Source organism: Carlito syrichta, unplaced genomic scaffold, assembly GCF_000164805.1.
Source record: "Carlito syrichta isolate Samal-C Ts95f unplaced genomic scaffold, Tarsius_syrichta-2.0.1 Scaffold307764, whole genome shotgun sequence".
Classification (NCBI taxonomy): Eukaryota; Metazoa; Chordata; class Mammalia; order Primates; family Tarsiidae; genus Carlito; species Carlito syrichta.
In genome coordinates this window covers 479,713-502,145 of record NW_007251860.1, presented here as the reverse complement: position 1 = coordinate 502,145, position 22,433 = coordinate 479,713, and the positions used below count along the sequence as shown (strand labels likewise).

The 22,433-nt window shown below is 38.5% G+C and overlaps 1 protein-coding gene across 1 annotated transcript in view; it reads right to left on the bottom strand.

Moving 5' to 3' along the window:
* The window catches only part of BMX (BMX non-receptor tyrosine kinase), a 59,041-nt gene extending 37,698 nt beyond the window's left edge, over nucleotides 1-21,343 (bottom strand). Inside the window, exons 1-6 of the mRNA XM_008064618.1 lie at nucleotides 21,283-21,343; nucleotides 13,073-13,219; nucleotides 12,122-12,226; nucleotides 10,097-10,178; nucleotides 5,700-5,819; nucleotides 2,981-3,045 (exon numbers count right to left, since the gene is read on the bottom strand). Coding sequence (XP_008062809.1) covers nucleotides 2,981-3,045; nucleotides 5,700-5,819; nucleotides 10,097-10,178; nucleotides 12,122-12,226; nucleotides 13,073-13,210 — 510 coding nt within the window. The 5' untranslated portion in view covers nucleotides 13,211-13,219; nucleotides 21,283-21,343. The remainder of the gene's footprint in view (nucleotides 1-2,980; nucleotides 3,046-5,699; nucleotides 5,820-10,096; nucleotides 10,179-12,121; nucleotides 12,227-13,072; nucleotides 13,220-21,282) is intronic.
* Between the last annotated feature and the right edge of the window lie 1,090 nt (nucleotides 21,344-22,433).

The following is a 22,433-nucleotide window of genomic DNA, read 5'->3' as shown; positions in this document are numbered from 1 at the left end:
AACAGGCTTAGGAACCTGTGACCACTGATTTGCCTAACTGATAATTTTCAATATATTGCCCAAAGAATTTCCCACCAGAAACTAGATGCAATGGTTCCTGGCTCCTAAATTATCTTCTGCTTTTAGATTTGCTTGAAATAAACTTTACTGGGATGTTACTCTTTTTTAGTGCAGAATTCAGTGGCTTTTGGTCAATTTATCAAGTTGTGTAAGCATCATCACAGTCTTTCCATCACCCTAATAAGATCCCTCATGCCCATTTGCAGTCAACTCTCATTCCTACTCTGGCCCCAGGCAACCATTAATCAACTTCTATCTCTGTAGATTTGCCTATTTTGGACATGGCTTCTAGGTGTTTTATAGGGCCATAATTTTCAAGCTTCAGGACTGGGCCATGTATGCAAACCAAAATGGCAAAGTCATCCATAACAAAGTAAAAATTCCAAACCAAATTAATTGTTTACTGGGACAACTATAACAAATTACCACACATCTGGTGGATTAAAATAACAAAAGTTAATTCTTTCACAATTCTGGAGGTCAGAAGTCCAAAATCAAGGTTTCAGCATGGCCATGGTCACTTTGAAGGCTCTTAGGGGAAAATCTTTTCTTGTCTCTTTCCTCTTCTGGTGGTTCCAGGTTGCTATGGTTTTGATATTAGACCCCTGCAAATCTTGTGTTGAAATATGATCCCCAGTGTTGGAGGTGGGGCCTAGTGGGAGGTATTTGGGTCCTAGGGGCAGATCCCTCGTGAATGGCTTGGTGTTATTTTCTTAGTATTGAGTTCTCATTCTATAAGTTCCTACAAGAGCTGATTGTTTAAAAGAACCTGTCATCTCCCTCCCCACTCTCTTGCTTCCTTTCTTGCCATGTGATCTCTGCACTTGTTGGCTCTTCTTCCCTTCTGCCATGAGTGAAAGCAGCCTGATGCCCTCACCAGAAGCAGATGCCAGTGCCAAACTTCTTGTACAGCTGGCAGAATTGTGAGCCAGATTAACCTCTTCTCTTCATAAATTACCCAGCCTTAGCTATTTCTTAACGGCAACACTATGGACTAAGGCACAGGTGTTCCTTGGCTTGTGGTAGCAGAACTCCAATCTCTGTCTACATCTTCACATGGCCTTCTCCTCTGTGTATCTCTCTGTGTCCTCTCATCTTACAAGGGCGCAAGTCATTAGATTTATAGTCCACTCTCATTCTGTGTCATCTCATCTTGATGTCTAATTATATCTGCAAAGACCCTGTTTCCAAATTAGGTCACATTCTGAGGTTCTGAATTAACATGAAATTTGTGGAACACCATTTAATTTACTACAATAACAGATTATTTTGCCTTTCATATTGATTTACAAAAATTATATGGTTTTTACTTAGAAAGAGAGAAGTGTGCGTGAATATGTGTAGCTGAAAATGAGTACCCGAGACACCGTAGACTCAATGGCTAGGTGGAGATGTCCCCTTACTTTCAGGTGAGTTTCCAGAGAACCACTAGAAAGCCATTTTCATGTCTCCTGTCATTCAAGGAGGCTGACACCTGCCTGGGATGCCTAAAATCAGGTAGCTGTGACTATGACCTTAAGAGGTATAGCAAAAAGAGAGTACCAGCGTATACTTTGAGAGAGAACTGCATACAATTTACTTAACCAGAGCAATCAAGGCTTTGTTTGTTTTCCTATAGGCTATAGACCAGCTCCACCCTTGGGAAAAGTTGGCTGAAAGCCATTTTTAAAAAGAGACAGAATCTCACTTTGTTGCCCAAGCTGAAGTGTAGTGGCACAGACATAGCTCATGCAGCCTCAAACTTCTGAGCTTCCGTGGTCCTTCTGCTTCAGCTTACCCAGTAGCTGGGACTACAGGCACATCCCCACACCGGCTAATTTTTTCACTTTTTTAGAGATGGAGTCTCATTATATTGACCAAGTTGATCATGAAGTCCTGGCCTCAAGCAATTCTCCCACCTTGGCCTCTCAAAGTGCTGGGATCACGGGTGTGAACCACTGAGCCTGGCCAGAGAGCCACTTTGAAAGGAACTCTGACCAAGATGAATGAATTGACTCAGCAAAAGTGTTGAGGACTGGAAACTCAAGTGCTGAGGATCAAGACAACTCCTCTTTCATAAAACCACATATGGATCTGCCTTCTAGTTGGGAAACCTCCAAAAATCTCCCAAGAGATAAAGCATCAGCACTGAAAAACTCACTCTTATATCACCACTACCAAATCATGATAGAACCAGCTATGTATATGTGTCTTTTTAAAATTAGATACTTTCTTCCTTGGCTCCAACCCTTGAAAGGGTTAGAAATCCCAGCCTCTTCACAAACTCTCCCCAAAAGCAGTCTGCCAGATGAAGGGAAGTTTTAACTTGGAATGACGTTTGCAGTCATGTGATTATAACATTGGATAGACAATTCAGAGGCTGTTCTCATGACTGCTAGTAATTGGGGAAATTTTAAACATCTGAAAGTGATTGAAAAACTATACAATCTGCCTAAGACTTTATTTGGAGACAGAGAACAAAGTCCACTGAGTGGCGTTGAAGAGATAATTTGAAGGGAAATAATTCTGTTGTTTTCTGCTCATGCCCTATATAGACTCTCATTCCATCTCCAAGATATTTTCACGAGGCAGTCTTTGTCATATTGGGGTAGGGAAAGAAAGGTAGCTACTTATAGGTGCCAGTTATGTGTGTGAGATCTTAAGGATCTTGCCTACAATCACCCACTTTTTGTGATTTTTTATGGGCTTACAGCTTAGGAAAAGACCTAGTAATTAAGTACAAAAATATAAGATGCTACAATGATTCTACATTTGAATTCATTATTTGATATCACCCATAGTTATTAGCAATAGCTCATGGTTTTTCTCACTTTGCTGAGCAGTCTGAATGAATCCTACATTTTCTAGACTTGAATTCGTCAACTTTTGGTTTATTTAACCTATCCTGACTATGAAAAACATTTTTAAAATGTTGACTTACTGCCCTGCTGGGAAAGATAGGAGTTCTGTGTTTTTCTTCATTGACTGCTATGTGCAGATCAGCGTCTGAAAAGTGAAACCAAATAATATCAGAAGGAACTTTAAATAAAAAAATGAAAAGCACCAATGTTATCAAGCAAAAAAATGAACGAGTTTGTTTGAGCAATGTTCCAGATTAAATGCATTCAGATACAACATCTGGAGTGATTCTATAGCTTTCCTGTATAATGCCCAACTCAAATGCCACTCTTACATCATAAATTATTGATGTCGTCCCAAATCTGGATTAAAAATTTAAGTTCCATTGAATACCACATGTTCTCATTCATAAGTGGGTCTTGATCATTAGTCACATTAGCACAAGGGAGGGATTGGCAGTCACTGAGCACTGCTAGGGGAGGGAGGGAGGGAGAAGGCTGGGAGGGAATGTGACAACACAAAGGGTACTTGGTTCATCACCAGGGGGAGTGAGGGCAAGAGGCCTAAACTTCACCTGCATGCAGCCTGCGTATGTAATTAATCCTCACTTGCACTCCACATTCTTATAGTAAAATAAAATTTTAAAAGTTAAAGCTCTTCTAAATCTTATAAACTATTAATTTAGACCTCACTTCTACCCTGTATTTGAGTCACAGATATCTAATTTCATCAAGTAGTACATGCGATCCTAGGAGTCAGAATTCATGTCTGATTCTTCTCTTATTGGCTCATACAAGACACTTTAATCATTCTTGGAGAATGATAAATAGCTAATCAATAAGTGAACAAATTCCCTGTATACTTTTTTCCTGTTTTTATGATAATTGCTGATTTCTTTTTCCACACTCATATGTAGATATATGTTTAAGCTGTGAGTGTGAAGCCACCGTATGCCTTATCAGTGGGAAGACCATACGTTTTATTTCTCATACTGAAATATTTTTGACAGCGATTAAAAAAAAATAATTATGGCAGGTTACCAGGCATAGAATGAGACTATCCCAAACAAACGGGGATATATTGTCAACCTACTGGTAGGCCACGCATCCTGGAAAGAGCGTAGACAAGGGCATCCTGGTAACAAAAAGAAATAAAGACAGTAGCTATGCCCATAGGTTGTCCAGTAGCTCAGCAAAGGAAGCCAAGGGAATAAATTATGCTTAGGTAGATAGACATCACAGCTTCTCATGAGCTGCAACAGCTCTACACTCTGTAGTTTTCCTCAGAGGCTGGCAGAGAGCCTATGGCATCCGGAACACATGATGAGTGTCGTTCAGAAAGAGCCTAGAAAGAGAATTCCAACTCTTTCTAGTCTTCCTCCTGCTTCTTCCAGGAGTTAGGGCAATGTCAGAGTTGAAATCTGGCCTGCTAGGTAATGATGCCAGATCACAGACAAAACCCCCTCAGGAAAAATAATTAATATCATGAGGCAATATTACTCCTCAGTTCCCCACAGTGGAAGGAAGACCCATGTATAGTAATTCTGTATAGTTCATTAAATTGCTACAATTCATGAGTATAAAGAGCAATGTAATCTAATTGAACATTAACCACAATAACACAAGGGAGGGATCAGCAGTAGTGGGACACTGCTAGGGGAGAGGGAGACACTTGGCAACATAAAGGGTACCTAGTCCTAAACCGGGGGAAGTAAGGACCAGTTGGAGGCCCAAACTTCACCTGCACATACATTACTTACGTACCTAATCCTGACTTGTATCCTACATCTCTATAATAAAATAAAGTAAATTTTAAAAAATAAATAAAATCTGGAACAGCAAAAGAGAAATTAATCTTATAAAATCATTGTTATATAAAAGGCAATATAAAATAGTTTACTGCCAAAACACATGAAGCAATTGAGATTTAAAATAGTTTATCCTTCTTTAAAATTTGGTAATGTTTATAGTATTTGGCAGCTTTTTAAAATTTATCATTTGTTGTGGCTTCTTTTCTCATTCTAAAGAAATCCTTTCGCATCTAAAAATATTCATTGAACAGTCTAGTTGAAATGAAAAACAATTACCAGTAGCAACATTAACATGATTGTTGGGTATCAATACCAATATGAGGTGAATTTGAAGAATATTTTATGTGCCTTTGTGTTTTCCAACTCATTAAATTCTATCTCACTGTTGATCCCATTCAATTATTTAATGTCATTGTAATCCAGGCATATTTTGTCCAGGCTGGTAAAACTGTTACTAAAATAAGTTCTCCTATTTTTTATTTATCAACAACTTCATGTTGTTAGACAATTATAAATTTTAAAAATATATAAGCCCATTGTTTTCCTAGGAATACAACTCTGAATAGAATCTGATTGCACATAAAGCAAACCTTTCTCTACCTTCTCTGATGTCACTGAGAAATCAACACATGGGGCTGGACATGGTGGCTCACCACATTCTACGTCTTTGGAATTTATCTTAAACCAGAAAAAAAAATGATGGGAGGAAATAACAGTTCATTGCTTGATTAATGATTCCAATTTTTAAAATATTTCTCATTAAATGAAAGAATGGTGGATGCTAATATTGTTATTATTTTAATGACCATGACTCAATTGACCCTAGAATTAGATTTCATAGGTCACATAGCATCTGTAAGGCTGAATTTTCATGATGTCAACCAATCTGGCACTTTTTGTTTCATGGCAAGCTGTTCTGGCCTCTGGCAGGTTTACCCTAATGGGACACCATCCACCCAGAGTCCAGCCCAGCAGAGGGATCACACATTACATGCTTCCCAGAGGGTACATCCTGGGGCCGCTTTGCAACTCTGCTGGCAGCACAGGAACTTCCCATCCACGAAGAACCCACTGTGGTACTTGATCAGCAGGTGGGGATTGCCCCTTATCTCTAAGGAACAGGCAGGAAGAAAACAATACATGAGCAAACGTTGGCCCCAGGGAGAAATGCATTCAGTGAGTGCTGTTATCACAGAACAATAAAAACCCCATTTGGCCAGCAACCAAGGTAAGATCATATGGTTCTGAAGGATATAAATCTTTCACTCAGGAGTTAATAAGCCGGAAAAAAAATAAATAAATAAAAGAAAAGAGAGAAAGAGAGAGAGAGAGAGAGAGAAGAAAGGTCTAATTATGAGTATATTGAGAACAACACAATAACATATCATTCTTGAAGAAAAAATAACTAGTAAAAAATGCATATATAGATCAACTTGGTGTTTAGAATTTTAGAAATACATCCTAAAAGAAAGTGAATTACAGCATATGGTGTTCTCTTGTGGCAGAAGGAGGCTGGAGTGTGGGACTAGATCTTAGCAAAAGAAAAAAATTTCTTATAAACAGAAACTTTCCCCCACTTGTTATCTTGAAGAATTTCAAATGTACCAAAAAGTTGCAAGAATATACAATAAGCATCTAGATACCCTTTACCTAGATCACCAATTGTTGACTGTTTATCACATTTGTTTCATCTTTCTCTATATACATATATATCATCATTATTTGTAAAATGTTTATTATTATTATATTGTGCTTAATAATTTGAGAATAATTAGCAAATATCATGACCTAAATAATGTCACCTATAAATGCTTCAGCATGTAACTGCTATTAGCAAGGACATTCCCTTATATAGCCATAAAACAATGATCAAATTCAGGAAATTTAACATTGATACAATATTATTACTTAATATATATTTCACATTTAAAATGCCCGATTGTTCCAATAATGTCTTTTATATTCAATCATTTTTCTGGTCAAGAATCTAATTCATAATCACACACAGCATTGAGTTATCTAGTTTTCCTTGATCTATAACAATTGTCTTTCATGATTTTGACATGTTTATACTAAGAAATGGTTTATGGGACTACTTTTCTAGAAATATGTGCATATTAAAAAGAGCCGTGGAATTAGGACAATGTGTAATTCAAATAAATGAAATTCTAATCTTTGAGTGTAACACGAAGGCTATAACAAATTAGCCTCTTTTGAAATACAGCAAAGAAACATACAAGGTCTTGACAGAGAATATTTCAAGAAGAGTTTCTAGGTGGGAAGGGCTGGTTCTATATGTGGCTTTATCTCTTTCTCTCTTAATTTTATGCTCACCTTGAGGACTCCTTATGTTGATTTCAAGAAAGTTTCACTCTTTTATGACCCTGACTCAAAGAAGTACATGGAGATAATAATAACTACTTTGCAGGGTCACTGAGAAGATATGAGATAATGTGTGTAAAGCACCCAGCAATATTTGACTCAGCGTAAGTAGGTGTGATAGTGGACTTTAGTGATGTCATTCCCTTAGTATAACTTAATTCAGCTTAGCTGAAAATTCTGGTACTAAAACAACAACAACAACAACAAAAGAAAATTTTACTAATGAGAATTCAAGGGAAAGTATTACAGAAACCCCCGAAGTAAAAAGATGTTAAGATTACAAAACACAAGTTTCTGATCTTGGTCCTAAATGATCAATGCAGTTCCTTGGGCACATTACTTGCCTTCCTGCTCTCTAAACTTCTGGTTTCCATGTGTTGGGATTCCTAGTACTTCCTGCTACATGGATTCAGTTTCCTGGGTAACTAATTCTTTTTCCAGTCAAGTCCAAAAGTCCACATTGCAACACTCCCACCACCTAATAATGATGATAAGATGAACTTATATATTAACATATGTATAAGACTTTGCATTAACATATTTTTCCTCACATATATCATCTCATTTAATCCATTCAACAACCCTGGGGGCTAGCTATTACTGTTATCATGGCTCACATAGAGTTAGGTAAACTGGGGTGCAGAGAGGTGGTGGAATTTGCTCAAGTTCACAAGTCTAATAAATAGCAGATCTGAGACTTAGCCCCAGGCTTTTTCTATTACATTCCGATGCACACATGCCAATTACTTTGCCAAACCCCCTTCTGCTTTAATTTCTGGAAGGAAGGGTACACTTTATCCACCTCTGGTTAGCTGAATTCAGAACAATGGTACCTAATGCTCTTTAAGTCACCACTGAATTAGCCTAAACTTTTCAAGTGTAGGTTAACATCTGGAAAATTCTGTGCCTCCAGTGTCTATCTTAGTTTATAACGCTTGTGCCAAATAATACACACAAAAATGTGGGATCATTGTATCCCAGTAAAACTTTGCAAGAGAGAATATTTGAGTGAGAAAGCCCTTTTGTTTTCCTGCAGCAGTTTAGTTGGTCAACTTGACAGCCAATCCCACTCTCCTTCTCTCTCACTGTCTTCCAGCACAGAGGCTGGCAAAAACAAATACCGTTTTCTAGCTTCCTTTGCTTATAGAGATGGCCATGAGACACAGTTCTGGATGATGTGATATGAGCAAGTTTGCATGGGGACTTCTGGAAAAGCTCAGAACCTCTCCAGGAGCCTCTAAGGGTGACAGAGTAGAAATCTAGAAGGAGCCTGCATTCCGACTGACTTCACGGAGCTGCTGCACTAGCCCTGAACTGCCTACCTCTGGATTTGTTACTGTGGGAGAAGAACAGAAGTGGATTTGTTTTAGCAAATGTTTAGTGTCTTTTTACCTGAAGCCCAAAAAATTACGAACTGTTACAAAAAACTTATTGTGCATATGGCAGCCCTAGTGCAGTTTTATGAGGGGCTAGGGGATGCGTTTTTGCTTCTTTCTCTGATCTTCTTTTACATTTCATATGAGCTGCCCAGGAGCCATCCAAACCCGTCCAACATATATAGTTCCAGAAGAACTCACAAAGGGAAACCTAGGGCATGACAAAGAGCTGCACACAAGAGGTATCTACATAATAACTGTCCCACAGGAAATCCTCCCAAAGGAGAAAAAATGGAAAGCAGAATTTTAGAATTCCTCCTGGAAGCCCCACTTTATCACAGTGATTCATGTCTGTGCACAAGATACTTTAATATATTTATGAGTGTCTCATGACTGCTCTAGGAGACAAGAAATGTGATCTTCCATCTTATAGGTCAGAAAACTGAGACTCAGAGATGTTAGATGGTTTTAATAGATAACACAGCAAAGCAAGACTTGGCTGTGGGTTAGTCTGACTTCTGACTCCAAGAGGGCTGCCCTTCTCACTTCAATGTGCTGGTGGTGGGTATAAGGAAGCTTCTCTCCTTCAATGGACGCTTGTTTCTAAATGGACCCTTGCTGTCCTACAGAATGGGTTGCTAAATCTTTTCATGCAAGGAGAAAATTAATCCCTGTGTGTGAAAAAGTATGCATTTGCACCAAAGTGGAGTAGGTATGTGTAATTTGAGGTGTACTGAGAAAGAGCCATAATCTAAAACTTAAATAAAATAATATAAAATCTTTCTTCGTCTAGGAACTTAATACCTGAAATCCCACAATTAGAGTCATCCATTTGAGTTACACATTGTTCTCACACCATTACCCACCCTTAAAATAAAAATATAACAGAGGAAGCATCATAGTGCCAGATTACTAATAACACTTCTCTGCCTTCTAACAAAGGTTGTTACTAGGGCAGCCTAACATTACTAAATGAAAATTTTGTTAAATTTTCAGTTTGGTCTAGCATTCCACAATGCAGTGGTTAAAAGGTTTGGTTTGAGTAACTGAGTTCTGAGTTTCCCATTATAAGATGTGTGACATTGGTTATGTTTCTTTAAAATTTACTTGTTTGAAAAATGGAGAATAATTTCCATAGAGTTGTCAAGAGGATTGCCTTAAGGTTTTACAGGTACTTGATAAGGTCGCTGGCAAATGACAAGTGCTTAGTAATTATTAGATGTAACTTTCTATGAATATCAAAAGTATGATAGCTACAAGACTTGACAGTCTCATGAGGACCTAGACTTTAACCAGGTAAAGGCAAGCACAATGGATGGAGGGCAGGTGGCCTGACTTCCCCCAGGCTGCAGGGAAGGGACAATACCAGCTCTGTGCTGAGTGAGACAGGGAATCCAATCCACAGCCTTCCTGTATGTAACAATGAGAATGCAAAAGACGATGGGTCTGACACATTCCCTGAGGCTGGTAGGAAAATCAGTAGATTCTCTCGTGGCATTGGGCCTTTTTACTGCTTTATCTTTCCTCCACCAAGCCTCAAAAGGACTCAAGCAATGTCTTTCTTTTATGACCTTTTTCTTTTTTACCTTTCTCTTTCAACATTTCTTTTTTAAAATTTCTTTTTTATTACCTGTTTGTAATGCTTTCAACCACTGACTTCGGCTCTCTTCATTTGATGCATAAACATAGAGAAGCCCATCTTTATAGACGATCTAGAAAGGAAAAGATTTGGTACATTTAGATATAATTGCATCAGAATTCACTTTGGTGCACCTACAAATTTTTTGTTCGCCAAAAGAAGCCTTGAGTTTGCTTATATAGTACGCGTTAGCTCTGGAAAAAAATGGAAAAAAAAATCTACTCTCTCTCTCTCCCCCCACAACATTAACACATCCATTTGTTTTATCCCAGACACTCCTACACTTTGGGAAATCACAGCAATGATGCATTTGACAGTGGTGAACATTGAAGTCTCAGCAGGGATGCCCTGGATTATGGAGAATGATAATATGTTAGTCATTTCACGTGTCTTAGGAGTGTTCTGGTTCATCTGCCTACCTAGTGCATGATTTCCTTTACAGCCCATTGAAAAATGTTTAACTGCTCTATCCTTAAAAGTACCTCCAGGGATGGAATGTTCTTTACTTTTCTGTGCCAACTTTGCCAGTTTCCATATATCTGATCAGTATACAGTTCATGCTTACATTGAGTAAAAATATGTCTCTCTGTTACTTCAGTCTGTTTTGTTATGTGATACCCTCAGGAATCCCCAGAATATGTTGTTTTTTATTTCTTAAGACAATTGTTTCAACATTTGAAAATTGCAATGTCTTCTCCAGCTCCTTCTCTAGTTTATCCCACTCTTTTTGGTAAATAATACATAGCATTTGTTAAACACCTACTAGTTCCTGGGTTTTTTTCAAGCTACTTGAACATTTAAATCTTACTTCAACTCTGAAAACTATAGGAGTATGCTTTTTTGACAAATGAGGAAACATATTCAGAGAGAAGTTGAGCTTAGGGTTGTGTTTAGGGTTGCACAAACATTAGTGGTGGGACTAGGAGCCCTGCGGGGTTTCAATATCTGTGTTCTTTTGAGTACCCTATGCCTCTGTGATGTGACTTTGCAGCATCTTCCATGAGCATGTTCTCCCCTGGTTTCTCCTAATTGAGTAGTATTTTTTTTCAAGTGGGAAGTATGTGTTGTTAATAAATTGAATTATTATATTTCATTTTTGCTCACAGGTCCCTAATACTAGCAATGAGTAGTCTGGCCGTCTGAAAGACAAGCCTTTAGATCAGAAAGGTAAATATTCATGACATAAAAGTAGGGCATGCCTTAGATTAAGCCGCTTCCAAAAGGTACTTTAGGCATGCTCTCCATAGCATACCATTGTTTAATATACTTCAGGGTGAAATTAAAACTTCTTAGCATGATGTGCAAAGCCTTTCATTGGTCTTGTCCACTTGTTAATCTATGTCTTATCTCTTATCTTTTTCAATGCTTCCTGGGATGCTTTATGCATAGGGACTACTTGGAGCTCTCTAAATATGTCATACCGTCTTAACCATCAGTGCCTTCACATCTGCTGTTTCTTTTGTTCCACTGTGTTTCCTATTTTTGCTGGGTTAAACTCTGCTTGCCCCTCCCAAACTGAGTGTCATCTCCAATAGAACATCTCTCTAGCCTCTTGGAGTGGGAAGTGAAGACTTTGCATCTTAAGACACAATAGATGCTCTCTGCTCACCTCCATCTTAGTACTCATCCTCACTGCCTTGTAGTTTCTATTTTGCCATCTCCCTGTAAATGCCTTGGGATAGGGTCAGTGTTTTATTTCCCATAGCATGCCTACTACCTTATAGCACATCAGAGACACTCAATAATGTTTATTAAAAGACATTGTCAGACCTGAGGCAGGTCAGGCCACTGTGACTTACACTCTTGTCTTGCTTCCCCTCCCTCCAGGGAAGGCAGATTGGGAGCAGAATTTTAGCAAAATGTCCAACTCCCATCTGGGACTATTCCAAGCTTTGCTATTGTCTTAATTGATCATTTTGCAATAATGTTATTGTTTCTAGAGATACTGAGTCCATAATAGAAAATATTTAAGAAAAAAAGCATCTACCCAAGAAAGTGTTATTCCCCACCCTTTACCTGAAATGGGTACTGTCTTTCCACGGGTGTCTGCTCCTCGAGATTTACTTTCTCCACACATCTGATTTTCTTAATGTCGATTGATCCTTTTCTACTGCCTCTTTTCTGGATTAAAAAATGAGATGTGAGATATCTCACACCATGCACCATGGTGCACAAGGAAAAGCGTAAGATTAAAGTTATGCTTGGAAGAGAGATTGAGGAATGGATGGGCAATGGAGAATCACATCTCATTACTACATAATAATCAAAGTCCAATGTCAGCACAATCTACTTCTTGAGTGTGGACACAAACACATATACGCCTTCAAAAGTAAATCTTTAAGCAGTACTTAATAATTTCATTTGATAATCTTGAAATGTGTTTCAAATCACCTAGCATGTAGTTAATATACTCAGGAAAATCAAGATTGAACTCTGCAAAGCATCTTCATTTTATTACAATTTTATGACAGTATTTCAGTATTGCTACAATGATAGAATTCTCAACCGTACAAAAACTGTCTATTTCCAGCATTGCTTGAAGGCAGCATTTCCCATCCTCAGCACTGGGGCTGGATAATTCTTTATTGTGGGGGCTATCCTGTGCACTGTAGGATGTTTAGCAACATCCCGGGCCTCTTGATGCCAGTAGCACTTACAGCCCCCCTCCCCCAGCTGTGACAACCAGTGTCTCCAGTCATTGCCCAATGTTTCCTGGGCAGGCAAAAATGTTCTCAGTTGAGAACCACTGTTCTAAAGTTATAATGCATCTTAACTGATGTTTTAAAATTTTTCATTTTGAATTATTTATACCTTGGTTTAAAAAAGGCAGTGTGATGAGTGGACAGAAATAGATCTCTATTGTGGAAACTAAGAAACTTGACATTCTTTAATTTTGATCAAGCATTTCGTGGAGACTTAGGAAAAATAAGAAATTGTATGAAAATAATGGAATAAATGGTGTCTCACCATTTTGTCATATTCATAGTAGGAAAGGTTTGTTTTAGTCAAAACAAAAAGTCGCTCTTTGTAATTATTGGGTGACATCTTCTTCTTTTGCTGTGACCTTTTGAGAAGACGTTCTTCTAAAATAGATTTTGTATCCATGTTATCATCCTAAATAAAATAAAATAATTAAAATGAATGCTTGTAGCACCCAGCTAGGTTCTCTTTTAATCTTTACATTTTTTACTCACCTATTTCTCATTCAGGGATGATATAAATGCTAATTTAATAATGAGACTGATTTAGGATTACAGAGTACACAACATGTACAGATTTTTCTACTGCCTTTGCTTTGAGTTTTATAAATGTGCTGATTTTTAAAAAGCATTTTATGCATTTAACTCATCTCCCACTGTGAATCATAAATTCACCATCTTTGTACCACCACCACCCTCCAGACCACCTTATCAATATCCTTTTTATTTCTGAAACATTCTATACATGTCGATTGAGTTGAATTGGATATAATAAAACTTTTTTTTTTTTTTTAATTGGAGTCTCACTTGGTCGCCCAGGCACACTCATGGCCACCCCAGTGTTGAGCTGCTGGGTTCCGGAGAGCCTTCCACCTCAGCCTTTCAAGTAGCCAGAACTACAGGCGCTCACTACCATGCCCGGCTCATTTTTGATGTATTGTAGAGACGAGGTCTTGCCAAGTTGCCTGGGCTAGTCTCAAACCTGCAGGCTCAGGCAGTCCACTCGCCTCAGCCTCCCAAAGTGCTGGGATTACAGGCTGAGCCACCGAGCCTGGCCATAAAACTTTTAAACAACTGAGCTCTGGACAGCTTATCATGTATGAACTAATTGGTCATCTAAAATATCTCATTAATGTGGCTAGTGGTTTGACCAAGTTATCCAAACTACTGTGAGACACTGTCCCACAGATCCTGATCATCACCACATCTTTAGCAAAAAGGGCGTGGATGTAATTTTCAATATTTCTAAAAATTTAAAAGCAAAGTGAATTCCCAAGATAGAATAAAATAAGGAAAATATACGAGGATACAAGAAGAAATGGTATCAAAAGAGATTTAAAAGAACTGAATAAATTAGTACATTTACAAAATAAAAACATTCTTGCTTTTTCTTCCAAAACCATGCAGAACATTAAAACTTAAGGTATTATTGAAAAATAAATCCATTAATTTTCCAATTCTACTAAGACTTTTGCTTCAACCTTCAGTCTGATATCAAGTCTGATCATGAAAAGTAGCAATGTTAAGCAATAGGCCAGAGATGAACTTTATGTTCTTCTTTGGTCTGAGAAATTGCATCATTATTTGCAGTCAGATATCCAACAGTTAAGGTCTTTGTTTATTGATAATCTGAAGGTAATTGGCTTTACTCACCTTAGACTCCCTAGAGCTGAAGTGTACTTGTGGGTCCTTAATTTTAACTCTCAAGCTCTAAGCAAAAGCTTACTGCTTTGAGGCACCATCACTCTATGCCAGGGTCATGCATTAAAAAGAAAAGATTTGCATACCATTTATCACTCTTGATCAGGAAGAACCAAACAAGCATTACTCTGTCTGGATGGAGGTGGGTGCCAAATGAACCTGTCCAATCACTGGAGGGCAATTCTTACTAGCCCAGGAGAGTGATGGGCTCATGATGGCAGGGAAGTGGCAAAAAAGAAAGACTACGAAATACAGTCTGGCGTTGAATAAACCATGGGCAGTACCAGCCAACTTTCTTCCTGACAGACATACAATTCTAAAAGTGAGAATTAAGAAAACCAGTTTTTATTATTTATTTACATAGACCAAGAGACTATTAACTGCTAAAATGTCCTTCAAGGACACTGTTTGGTTTATAGACAGAAATATGGAAATCAAATCCATTAGAAATAATAAAGTGTTGGTTACTTTTTGTTTGGGATATTGTTTTATCAAATAAAGCAGGATTATTCTTTTGCAAAAGTAGAATGGGTTTCTTTTGAGCACAATGGGTGCTACTCACTGTGGTCACTGGTTTCTTTGCCCAGGACTCAATGACAAGGAAGAGATCAGGGCATAGTAGAGTCTGCAGGACCTAAGGAGGCAGGTCTCCATTGTGAACTCTATACATTCACTTATTTTCTACATCTGATGGTTATGATCAGAAAAGAATTTGCCTGAAACTTATGGAAGCTATGAGGGTCTAGTTTCGGTGAGTGAACACCATTTTGGGGAGGCCATACCACACTGGACATAGTTGTAGGGCACTTTTTCCTTTTATATTTCTATATTTAAAAAATTTACTGATAAAGTAGAAAGAGAAAATTGGGAATGCTTTTGTCATTAAAAAAATATATCCACAACTAAGATGCTACTCCTCAAAGCAGAATGTTAATTAAATCGATCTAGTTAGTTAAATGGAAAGTTTACTTTTTAATTTTTTTCAGATGCTGGATCAACTTGTGATATTAAAAACATTGTTTTAAAAATGCAAAACCCAATGTCCAAGATAGTACACAGTCTTTCCTGTTACTGCATAATAATATACACACTTTTCTGTTTATAGAACTTTCAAATGTATCACACTAAAGATAGGCATTTTTTGGAATTTTATACAAAGATTAATGAGTCATAGAAACCACTGAAAAATTCACAAAGCTGCCCCTGTATACTGAAGATAAGAAGAACATTGAAAAGAAAGGAGAGTATTTGAGCCCTTGGGCACATTTTCCAATAAATCTCCAAGACTTTACAAGCACTGTTGCATCCGATGAAACATTTGTCAAATTTCAACATAACTGCTCATTTCAAAATACGGCCCTTTGTGACTTTTTCGCTTTTATTTAGCAAATCATATCTGATATATGTTCATTCTCTAAAAGAGCTACAAACAGAAGAAAAAGACAACACATCTTTAGATGTTTTTCTTTTCAAATATATATGTGCACGTGCTTATTTTCTCAAAGATGGATTCACATACTGTGCACATGGGTCTGTAATCTGTTGTTCTTATGTAACAAACACCTGGAGCCTCACATCTTTGAAGTACCATCCAAGAGAGCCAGTTTTTCGAGACTTTGCTCCCTAAGTTGAACTCCAGAGGCTTCCTAACACACTTGAAGAACTGTTTTGAATACTTAAGCTATCATCATCTCCAGATCAGTTTCTTCTAAGATAAACTATGTGGCTTCTGCTCAGGCTTGGACCTGCTTTTCTTCTTCTATTTGCTTCTGTCCCTTCCTTATACTTCCCCCCTTTCCTCTAAATAGCCTTGATATTAAATTAAAGGCATTCCCATGCTGTCTCTTAGTATAGGAGGTGATAATTGCTCATGACAGATTTTTAGAAATGCAATGTCTCCTCCACTGTATTAGGACACTAAATAAACAGAATTTAAGTCCTATTTAACCCAAATGCCTGTCCAACAACTAGCAAACTCTGCTCTACCCACTCTTATTTAAGGAAAATTCACTTGGAAAGGTAAAACAAAAAAACCTTTCAAAGTAAAATGAGATTCTAAACCTAGTCAATATTAACCAGAAATCTATTTCCATAGAGGAGCTGCTGGCATTTGGCTGGACATATTACAACCCACATAGAATAGACACATCAATTTGCTTACCAAATAGCCCAGGCGCCTATTTCCATAAGCACATGAAACCAGAAAGAGATTAAAGCACAGGAGAGGCAAAAACCTGACAGAAATCAATATAGTCTTTGCTATAAGGAAGTTAGCAACTATCAAGTAACTTCTTACATACATAAAAGGTGCATGTTGAATTAACATGACTTTTAATCACTATGGTTATTTAGAATTTATAAGGAAACGATATCATGAGAGTAAGAAGTTCAATTTGGAAGTTTTACTTGGCACACTCGACTTTGAGCCTACAGTGTGCCTGACACTGAGTGCTGGTTCCAGAAATAAAGATCAGCTTCCCATGGCCTAAGTGACAATGAACAGGTTTGAGAGATAGGGCCCATAACAAATTGATATGCAAGGTTGCTGTGGAATGGTGGACTTGGAGGAGGTTATAGGACAATCATTTGTGAGCTGTGTCACCTTGGCCAAGCTTCTTCTCTGCACTAAACTTTAGTTTTCTGATCTGTAAAATGACATGGGTACCGATTCTCTCACTTTATACAACTTAAATGAGAAAACTTATGTGAAAGTACTTGGCACACTGTGAGTACCAATCACGATTAAAAAAGAAAAAAGTAGAAACAAACATTGCCAGTACTAGAGTGGAGTCCATTCACTTTGCCATGAAAGGTCCAAGGAAGAAAAAGTTGATATTTTTTTAAGGTCATTAAGAAAGGTATTTTGGAAGAGAAGACTGAAATTGGACCTTGAAGGATGCAAATTATCTTAGTAATAATAATCCTAGCTAATGCTTAAGGAGGGCTTGCTATATGTCAGGCCATTTGAAGCACCTAACAAATGTTAATTCTATTATTTGTCCCAACTGTCCTATGGGGTAGGTCATGACACCTCTACTTTATGGAGTACGCCCTAACATCCCCATCCTATGGAATAATTTGTGATACTCCACCCCATGGGGTAAGTTGTGACAAAGTCACTCTTTAGAGTAGGTTGACACATCATTCCCTGCTTATAGCTGATGAAGCTGTGATAGCTAAATAAATTGCCCAGGTCGCACTGCTAGTGTGGTGGTGCTGGGATTTGAATTCCAGCAGTCCGACTTCATACCTATTTTATTGACCATGATACTAATGTTAGACTGTGCCTGCTGTGTGATCCTCTTAAACCAGAAAATGCTCTAACCTAAATATGGGAAGGCAGCCATGGTATGTCAAAGCTGGTAGGAACACTAGAAGTCATTTTACAGATGCCACACAGAGCCTTAGCAGCTCAAGTGATTTAGTCAGTACCATGCACCAGTGACCTAAGAGACATGGCCCAGGGAGCCAGATTCTGGTGTCCCACCTGGTGCAATGTCCACTCCATGACAGAAACAAGCAGATGACAAGATACCTATGTGTTCAGATAAATATACAACAACCTTGCTGAGACCCATCATTTAGGGGAACTAGTCATAAATTTGGGTCTTACTGGGCCCATGGAGAGGACATTTTTTTGAAAATATTTAAAAAATATGACCTACAAATAATCTTTCAGCAGGGATCCCCTGTGGAAAGGCAGTATTAAATAGCAAAATTCCAACCCATATTTTGAGAACAGGTAAGAACATACAACTTCGAAAGTTAGAATACATTCTAAGTGATGCAGAAAGGGAACAGGAGGAAAGAAAGGAAGGTATAGCTAGTTAAATGGCTGTTGGATAGTTCCCTCAACCAAAAAGTATATTTCCCGACTGGCTCAGGATGGTGCCTTTAAAGCTTTATCCTTTAGAACTGAGAGACTGGCCAGGCGCAGTGGCTCACACCTGTAGACCCAGTACTTTGGGAGACTGAGATGGGAAGATTGCTTGAGCCCGGGAGTTTGAGGCCAGCCTAGGCAACATAGCAAGACCCCATTTCTACAAAAAAATCAAAAAGCTAGCCGGCATGGTGGCACATGCCTGTAGTCCCAGCTACTCAGGAGGCTGAGGTGGACAGATCCCCTGAGTCCAAAAGTCAGAGGCTGTGGTGAGCCGTGATCAGGCCACTGCACTCCAGCCTTGGTGACAGAGACTCCTACTTAAAAAAAAAAAGAAGAAGAACTGAGAGGCGAATGTAATAATTCCCTACCCCTTACTTGATTTAGTTATCCTGTCTTACTTTACATGTCATTTAGTTAAAGATTTTGATAGGTATCAAGATTAAAATAATACATGTGGTGAGAGGGTGGTAGAGAGGACAAGGCCAGGAAGAGAGAGAAGATGCTCCAAGATGGGGTGGGATCTAAAAGGGAAAAAGGAGGGCCCTGTGACAAACTTGACCTTTAAGTATTTGCCCAAGCTCAGGCCCATTTATCTCCCTGCTAAACAACTGAACAAAATACAATAGCATGTTTAAACAAGAACAGAAAGCTTGACTCAGAATGAGGTAAAATGGATCAGAAAACCTTAGGATGTTAGCCAAAGACAAATATTGGCTCCATAGAACCTGATAGATCCTTATTTGACATGATATGTAGAAAAGAGAAAGTTACAGTCGATCTTGGTAAGGTATGAGCAGAAACCCTTTAACATTGACACTCTAATCTTTAGCACTTCAGAATGCCACAACTTAATTGCTCCAAAATGAAATGATAAAAACCAGACACTTTAGTCACTTAGAAAATAAGAATCCCAATGCTATTCCTGTTGGACCTAAAATTTGCTTTATGTGTGAGATTCATCTTCAGAGCTCATAGAGCTCTTCCAAACCCTTCTTTTCAGCAACTCTTTCCTTCTGCTCCCTCTGCTCTGTCCAGGGCACTCTTTTCTGGGCATCTTCTCAGGAGAAAAGCAATAATAAATAAATCTATGAGGTAGCATCTTGTGCTAAGTTAGTTTAACACATAACACTGCATAGGTGATGCAGATTGGTGTGAGTGAAAGCACCTGGCTTTGGTGGGTTCAAATCCCTACTCTGTCTGTGCAATCTGTCATGTTACTTAACTGCTAAACCTCAGCTTCCCTATTTGTAAAGGGAGTAAAACATTAACCACCTCGAAGGATTATAGGAGTTAAGAGAAAATGGTAGTATAAAGTCCAGCACCCTAGTAGATGCTCCGGAAACCTATGCCCTTCCCCTCATCACTCTGTAGACAAAGTTTTAAAAAGGACCATAACAAAGTTACAAATTGAAGACAATGACATGATACTTGATGATAAAATTTCATTTCTCATCTTCCTGTCCCCAGCTCCTGGGGGCAGGAGATAACGGGAGGCAGGAAGACCTTCTGTATTCTCATGTCAACAAGCACCTGTCCATAGTAAATTTGTTACAGAATTTCCATGCTGGATCCAGTTATTTTAAAATCAGGTCAAACTAGTTCCTTATGGTCTGTATTTGTGATACTGTATTTCTTACAAATAAATACTTAGATGCTATTCAAAGTGTGGTCCATGGACTGGTGGCACTGACATCGCCTGGAAGCTCATTAGAAATGCAGACTATATTGATCTTCGCAGAAACAAAGAACAGAGTACCACATCTCACTCATAAATGAATCTTGAACAATTATAATACTATAAGAAAGGGATTGGCAGTAGTGGGAAATTGCCAGGAGAGGGAGGGTGGAATTAGCAGTTGAGGGAAACTGCCAGGGGAGGGAGGGGCACACCTCATCAACAAGGGTACCTACATAATGAACATCTGTATACTTAACCTTGCATTGTACTCCACATTGTTAAAATAAATAAATAAATAGAAAAAAAAAGAAGAAATGCAGATTATTAGCTCCCATTCCAGATCTACTGCAGCAGAATCTGCATTTTAGAGAGATCCCCTGGCTATCCGTGTGCACAAGAGGGCTTGGAAAGTACTTATATAAAGCCGGGCATGGTGGCTTACACCTGTAATACCAGCAATTTGGGAGGCGGAGGCGAGAGGATTGCCTGAGCCCAGGGGTTCAAGACCAGCCTGGGTAACTTGGCAAGCCCTTATCTTTAAAAAAAAAAAGCACTTATATAGACCACAATATAGTTGTACTACTTTTTAAATCCAATGAAATCATTGTGGTCCACAAAACTTTCAAAATTAGATGGTGCAACTGTTTGGTTGACCTCTCTCCCATCTTTCTATCTCTATCTAAAATAACTCTAAGCCCCTGATTTAGGGGGACTTCAGGAATTCAAGAACAAATATTTCTAGCTAAAATGACATTATAACAATGCAATTAAAGAAAAGAAGGCATAACTATTATTTCTTTGTCTCTTTGAAGCAGTTATGAAGCCAATATGAAAAGCCGTGGAACGGCAACGCCTAAAGAAAAGTATAAGGAAAATCAGCAGAGGAAACAGCACAAAGCTAGATCGAGTTAGTGGTTGTATGCTCATAACCCAATAGTTTCCTTTAATGAGATTTTGAGCGAGGGGTGAATTTACAGTGAAACTAGACAGTTCCAGCCTCTGGCTCCCAAATTACCTGCTCCCACCCAGTCTCAGGGGAAGCCCTAACCATTTTCATATTCAAAATTTTGTACTATTTTTCTTAAAGTGGGTTCCCCAAAGTTTGTAAGCTTCAGACCCCACAACACCTGGAACCGAACCCATTTTCCAGTAGAATATGACACTGCAGTAGTCACCTGCCACTTAAACGCACCATTTTGGTTTGTTCCGTGGTTGCCTGAGTCTGTCGCAGTGGTGTCTGTTCTTGCAGGAACACAGTCCCAGCTGTCCTCTTTCCAGCAGCAGCAAGTTGTCTCACATATTCCCGGCTGCTGGGTCAGAAATGGCTACATTACTCAGTGCCCCCAAAACGTTTATTGTCCTGCAGGACCTTACACAATCCCACAGGAAACCACGCTCAACACTTAGCCAACACTTGTTGATCTGATTGAATGCAACAAAAACGGAGACAAAAGCATATTTCCTAAAGGTTCCAACTTTGATAACTACAGCTCCTATTTTTCCCAGGCAGCTCTCGGGTACATGTGACAACCCTGCCTTTGTTTGTAGAGCTCTGTGCTGGAAAAGTCAAGAAAATATCTCAGCAAAACCTGACTGCTGACTTCTCTCACACGAGTCAGGAAACCATTAGGTAACGCCAAAGTGCACAGAGAATAAGCAATGAAAACTTCAACTCAACACTTGGACAAAGGGAGGCAGGAGAAAGAAGAACAGTCAATATGATTAAAAAAGGAGCATATTCCTACAGTTTAAATTGTTAAATTCAAAAATGGAAAAGATTGATTTTGCTAATGTATGATGCACCCAGATTGCAAAGAAAAAGTGTGATTATCACCTGACATCATTATAACAACATTCCAACTTTTGGCCTTACCCCTTCCACCGTTTTCTCTGGTGTACACTGACTGGTCATGTAGAACACTTCTGATGACATTTTAAATTTTCTGCTATGGATAGCTAAGAGAATTAATCACCCTTTTGGAATGCATTGACACACTGTACTAACTTACAAATTGTTGGGTATTTGAACTTATTTGTAAACATATGTGATGTGATGAAGTCTTGGGTTAGCAGAAGGGTGATGTTACTGACTTCCAAAGAAGTATTCTTTTGGGTAGACATGGAATTAGCATCATTTCTATTCATTTGCTTAGTCAAGTCTTATCGAGAACCTGCCATGTGCTAAACATCCTGTTAGGGGCTGGAGACACAAAAGCAAACAGAACAAGGGAGGCCACATCTTCAGGGGGCTTATATCTACTGAGGGGAGGACCACAAGGAATGGTTTAATAATAACAGTACAGTGTGTAGAAATAATTTGCAGAGACATTTTTAGTATTTCTGTTTGGAAACTGGAATTTGGAGAAG